General features: G+C 38.3%; 1 protein-coding gene across 7 annotated transcripts in view; it reads left to right on the forward strand.

Annotated features, from left to right (window-relative positions):
• Positions 1–6,708, forward strand: part of RIDA (reactive intermediate imine deaminase A homolog) — a 42,048-nt gene that overhangs the window by 8,388 nt on the left and 26,952 nt on the right. Inside the window, exons 6-7 of one of the 7 annotated variants that reach the window (XM_007101333.4) lie at positions 1,043–1,105; positions 1,954–5,348. The exons of 5 other annotated variants lie outside the window; for them this stretch is intronic. In XM_007101333.4, the coding sequence (XP_007101395.2) occupies positions 1,043–1,105 (63 nt within the window). In that variant the 3' untranslated portion in view covers positions 1,954–5,348. Of the gene's footprint in view, positions 1–1,042; positions 1,106–1,953; positions 5,349–6,708 lie in introns of those variants that run through there. One more of the 7 variants, XM_055091134.1, reaches the window with a different exon arrangement.

Raw genomic sequence — 6,708 nt, forward strand, 5'->3', positions numbered from 1 at the left:
TGACAGCATCACTCTAAGTGGGCCCAGTGTTATTTAGTCTGGAATTTTAATAATGTTTTTAAATTAATGTCTTAATTTTTACAGTATTTGTTGGAAAGTGTAAGGTTGACTGAAATATCTGAAGTTATTATGGAAATACCATGTAATAAGGGGAATTGAACATGAGTTGAAGATTAATGATGAATCTAGTTACTGATGTTATAAATTACACTTCTATCACACTCATTACTGGATGTGGGGAAAGAGACACACATTACATAGTTACTCAGAAAAATAAAAGTAAAGGGAAATAGAAATAGAAGCTCTTCCTGTGCCCTTTAGCAGCACAGTATTTCTACCTATAAAGAAGCAGCTCTCATGGACTTCTGGCAATTTTCCACTAAAGAAATTTATCTTCTATGAGTGGTATTTTTGTTGCTTTAATTCGTTGTTACTTGGAATGATCAGTATCTTCAAATTTATTAAGGTATAGAATGTGATGGAAGGAGCTCCGAACTTGGAGTTATAAGACATGGGTTTGAACCTCTGCTGTTTAGTTTTGTGTCCTGGGATGGGTGAAACAACCTTTCTAAGCTTTCTAAGCTAAGTGTATCAATCCTCTGCATTGAGAGAACCCCTGATAATAGAGCTGCTGTGGGAATCACATGAGCTAACATAGACGAACACATTGAGCATGATAACCTGGCCTACTGTAGATTCTTGGTGTGTGTGCCCCCTCCTTTACTTCTTTGATAAGTTTAATGTTAAAAATGCATATGTTGGGCTTCCCTGGTGGCGCAGTGGTTGAGAGTCTGCCTGCCGATGCAGGGGACGTGGGTTCGTGCCCCAGTCCGGGAAGATCCCACATGCCGTGGAGCGGCTGGGCCAGTGGGCCATGGCCGCTGAGCCTGCGCGTCCGGAGCCTGTGCTCTGCAAGGGGAGAGGCCACAACAGTGAGAGGCCCGCGTATCGCCAAAAAAAAAAAAAATGCATATGTTAAAAATTGCATGTTTTTAGTAGGTATTATGGTGCTCTCTTAATGTATTCATTATTTTCCTGACAGGGAGGCCATGTTGAGATTGAAGCAGTAGCTATCCAAGGACCTCTCGTGACAGCATCACTCTAAGTGGGCCCAGTGTTATTTAGTCTGGAATTTTAATAATGTTTTTAAATTAATGTCTTAATTTTTACAGTATTTGTTGGAAAGTGTAAGGTTGACTGAAATATCTGAAGTTATTATGGAAATACCATGTAATAAGGGGAATTGAACATGAGTTGAAGATTAATGATGAATCTAGTTACTGATGTTATAAATTACACTTCTATAACACTCATTACTGGATGTGGGAAAAGAGACACACATTACATAGTTACTCAGAAAAATAAAAGTAAAGGGAAATAGCATGTAGGAAAGATGAGTTACTATTCCTGAGAAATAATAAAGAGCACACCTAATTCAATTAAACTCTATTAATTTAATGGTGTGAACTATTCAGTTCTCATGTCAGATACATGATTCTGCTTTTACTTGAGTAAAATTAAAGCATTTAAGTTTGAATGGTAGAGGTAAAGGAGAAGAAACTGGACCAAATTTTATATAGATAATATTTTTCTAATGGAAATAAAATAGCATGCAGATTTTCCTTTGTGTGATTCTGTTCACTTATTTTTTAACAGTTTAATGTATACACTAAATCCTATTACCTAAATAAAGGTGGGGGAACTATGAAGTTTAAATTCCAACTTTTTTTCTCAAAGCTTACTTCTGGCTTTACATTTTTATGCTGTGGTAATAAGGCTATGTATAACCATTTTGTGTTTGTTCTTTGAAGTCTTTTAACATTTTTAGAAACTACTACACGAATACCTCCTTGTTGTAGAATAAATTCCAACACAGAATTATGTAGATTAAAAAGTAAAAGTCCCAGGACTTCCGTGGTGGCACAGTGGTTAAGGATCCACCTTCCAACGCAGGGGACACGAGTTCGAGCCCTGGTCCGGGAAGATCCCACATGCCATGGAGCAACTAAGCCCGTGCGTCACAACTACTGAGCCTGCACTCTAGAGCCCGAGTCAGAACTACTGAGCCCGCGAGCCACAACTACTGGAGCCCGTGCACCTAAAGCCTGTGCTCCATAAGAGAAGCCACAGCAATAAGAAGCCCGCACACTGCAACAAAGAGCAGCCCCCGCTCGCCGCAACTAGAGAAAGCCCGCGCGCAGCAACGAAGACCCAACGCAGCCAAAAATAAATATATAAATAAATTAAAAAAAAAAAAAAGTAAAAGTCCCCTTCACTCACTGGCCATTCCACTTACCTCCCCAAAGACGACCACTGCTAAGGGTTTTGAGTGTAACCAGCAGAAAGTTTTCTGTTCATTATATACTTAATCATCTAGTTTGGTTTTGGCTTGTTTACATAAATGGAGCTTTACTGTATATATTATTCTACAGATTGCCTTCTTCTTGTCTTGAAGGTCTTCCATGTAACTACATATTGATCTACCTCATTTTTAAAGCTGTTGGGGAGTCATCTTTTGTGTAAATATTCCTTAGGTGATTTAACCATTGATCCAAACATTTCCATATTTGCAAAATTATCATATCAAGCTGCTGTAACATTCTTACATACACACATAACATTTTACATATACCTATTTGTTTGAGGTTAATTTAGAAATGTCATGCTAATTTGAAAAGTTTGGTAAACCAAAAGATAATATTAGAAGCACTTGGGAAGAGCAGTTTTAACACATTGACTAGAGATGTATTAATGTCTTTTGTTACCCGAACGTTATTGACCAGAGAGACATATCAATATCACTTAATAACAAATCACCGGCCATAGGAGTTAGTTTCTGCAAAAATCGCCCAGTCAATAACGAGTTTAAGAGCACAGACTGGAGTAATTTTAATGGGATTCAAGACTCAGATTTATCACTTATTAGCTATATGATCTTGAGCTAGTTATTTAACCTCTTTAAGCCTCAGTTTCCTGAGAGATAATAATTGCACCTCTCAAAGGGATGTTCTAAGGATTAAATAAGATAATGTATATGGAAAGTACTTAGCAGTGTCTAGCATACAGCAAAGGATCAAAAAAGCTGTCACCACTATTCATCAGTATTTAATAATTATCATATAGAATAATGTGCTAGATGGAAACGTTTCTGCTACTTACATACCTAAATTTATTGACATGAAAGATAAGGATGAGGATTTGGTAGAGTTGGGGAGTGTCTCTATGAGTTGATAAACAAGATTAGGCCCTGAAAATTATTTTAGACATTTTTACATGAAGCAGTACAGTACAGTAGTTAAGGGTTTAGGCTCTGGAGCCAAATTACTTGATTTCAAATTCTATTCCACCACTTATTAGCTTTGTAACTTTGGGCTAGTTACTTAAGCTCTCTGTTCTGTTTCTTCTGTAAAATATCTCCTTTGTTTCTCTGTAAAATGGGGATATCACTAGTACCTACCTTATAAAGTTGTTGTAAGGTTTCAATAAGTTAATATGTGTAGAGCACTTAGAATAATGCCTGGCACATAGCTATGATGATAATGACAGAAACCTTTCTGTTATTGGCAATAAAAAGAAATGAGGGAATTCCCTGGCGGTCTAGTGGTTAGGATTTGGCACTTTCACTGCCATGGACTGGGTTCAGTCCCTGGTTGGGGAACTGAGACCCTATAAGCCGTGTGGCACAGCCAAAAAAGAAAAATAAGCTATCAAGCCACAGAAAGACATGGGGAACCTTAGATGCACGTTACTAAATGAAAGAAGTCAATCTAAGAAGATAACATACTGTATGATTCCAACTATGTGACATTCTGGGGAAGGCAAAACTACGAAGACAGTAAAAAGATCAGTGGTTGCCAGTGTGGCAGAGGAAGTAGGGGCGGGATTAACAGGTGAAGCACAGGAGATGTTTAGGGCAGTGAAACTACTATGTATGATACTGTAATGGTAGATACATGTCATGCATTTGTCAACCATGGAATGTAAAACTCAGAGTGAACACTCATGTAAAGAAGGGGTTTTAGTTAATAATAATGTGTCAGTGTTCATCAATTGAAACAAAGGTACCACACTAATTAAAGACGTTAATAATTGGGGAAACTGTGCAGTGGGAAGGAGGAGTATTTGGGTACTCTGTACATACAAATGCCCTAGAAATTTTAAACCTTTTTTTTAAGGACTGTAGTAATGCAGTCTGTGGTAGACTGTTAAGTGAAAGCTCTTTTCCCTTTCAGTTAAAAAATGTTGCTCATAGTTAACTGGTATTGCCTAAAAATATAAAGACTTAGGAAAGGGCTTCCCTTGCGGCACAGTGGTTAAGAATCCGCCTGCCAATGCAGGGGACATGGGTTCGAGCCCTGGTCTGGGAAGATCCCACATGCCGCGGAGCAGCTAAGCCCATGCGCTACGACTACTGAGCCTGCGCTCTAGAGCCTGCGAGCCACAACTACCGAAGCCCGCGTGTCACAACTGCTGAGGCCCGCGCACCTAGAGCCCATGCTCTGCAACAAGAGAAGCCACCGCAATGAGAAGTCCGTGTACCGCAACGAAGAGTAGCCCCGGCTCACCGCAACTAGAAAAAGCCTGCGTGCAGCAACAAAGACCCAATGAAGCCAAAAATAAATAAATCATAAATAAATAAATTTTTTTTTTTTTAAAAAAGACTTAGGAAAATCAGCAGATGACAAACACCCCCCGCAAAGTGTGCTTGGAAAAATGTTGGCAGGTGATGAAATTTGTCTAGGACAATACCTGAGTTTACGTTACCCATCAAAACCGGTTTATTATCCACTACTTCACACTTATCAAAGAAGCTATGTAATTTATATGCATGGTTTAAACAATAATAAAATGAACACCTACGTACCAAATTCAGCCCAAGAAAAGAACATCACCAATACTCTGGGAGCCCTGCATAAGCCATTACCCTCACTTCTGCCAAAGGTAACTACAGTCCTAAATTTTATATGAATTGTTCTTGCTTATCTTTATAGTTTTGCCATTTAGAAGTTATGCATTCAAATAAGAAGTGAAGATCATTTAGTTTTGCCTGATTTTAAATTTTATATTAATAAAATACAGAATATATTTGTCTGACTTGTTTTCACTCAATATTGTGGTTTAAAAAAATTTTAAACATCTAATACCAAGCAGATACCAAAGAATATTGACCACCCACGTTCCTACCACACAGTTTGAGAAAAAGAACATTCTTACTGCTATATAAGACCAGATATGATGCTCCAATCCGATGTCCCCTTCCCTCCCATCTCAGAGGAAACCTGAATTTTGCATTTATCATTTCTTCTTTCTTCTGTAATCATGTTTGAATCATTGAAATATTTTAAGTCTCTGAGCCGGAACAAAAATGAAATCATATTTGCATTGTTATTTGTTTTTAAAGGAATGTCTTTGACATGTCACCATTGAGTATGATGCTTCCTATTGGTTTTCTTTTAATAAATTTATTTATTTTGGCCGTGTTGGGTCTTCGTTGCTGCGCGCGGCCTTTCTCTAGTTGCGGGGAGCGAGGCCTACTCTTCGTTGCGGTGCGCAGGCTTCTCATTGCAGTGGCTTCTCGTTGCAGAGCACGGGCTCTAGGCGCGCAGGCTTCAGTAGTTGTGGCTCGCGGGCTCTAGAGAGCAGGCTCAGTAGTTGTGGCGCACGGGTTTAGTTGCTCCGCGGCATGTGAGATCTTCCCGGACCAGGGCTCGAACCCGTGTCCCCTGCATTGGCAGGCGGATTCTTAACCACTGTGTCACCAGGGAAACCCCACTATTGTTTTTTATATATCCCTTTTATTAGATCAAGAAAATTTCCTTCTAGCCCTACTTTGCTAAAAGCCCTTCCTCCCTTCCTTTCCTTCCTTCCTTCCTTCCTTCCACAAATACTTAATAAGCCAGATATTGTCATGAGTGCCGTGATTTCCACAATAAACAGCCTAAAATTATTGCCCTCAGGGAATTTAAACAAACAAAGCAAGTAAATTATATACTTGGGAAATATATATCATAGGGACAGAAAATAGATTAGAGCTTACCACAGGTTGGGAGTAGCAAGATATGGGGAGCTATTGCTTAATGGGTTACAGTTTCTGTTGGAAGAGATGGAAGAGTTTTGGAAATAATTGGGATGGTTGCACAGCATTGTGAATGTATTTAGTGCCACTGAATTGTACACTTAAAAGCAGTTAAAATGGTAAATTTTGTTATCTATATTTTACCACAATTTTTTAAAGTAAGAAAGAAAAACCAGACACAAAAAATTATGTTAGATTGTTAAGAGCTATAGGGAAAAGCAAAGCAAGGGGAGCTGGAGAGTATAGGGGATTGCAGGTTTAATAGGGTCAGTGAGAAGGTGACATTGGAGTTTAAAATGGTTGCAGAAATTTGTTGAATTTTTCCTGTTATCTATGAGGTCGTGATATGATTTTTTTCATTCAATTTGCTAATATGGTAAAATACAACTATAGGAATGAATTTTTTATAATGTAGAACCAACCTTTCATTCCTAGATAAATTCAACTTGGTCAACATATATATTATAATGTATGTTTTATACACTCAAATACAGAATGATGTATTTTTTTTTGGTTTAGGATCTATACATTTATGTTCATCTGTGAGACTGGTTTTTTTCTTTTTTTTTTTTTTTTTTTTTTGCGGTACGCGGGCCTCTCACTGTTGTGGCCTCTCCCGTTGCGGAGCACAG

The sequence above is a fragment of the Physeter macrocephalus genome, chromosome 15, assembly GCF_002837175.3.
Source record: "Physeter macrocephalus isolate SW-GA chromosome 15, ASM283717v5, whole genome shotgun sequence".
NCBI lineage: Eukaryota > Metazoa > Chordata > Mammalia > Artiodactyla > Physeteridae > Physeter > Physeter macrocephalus.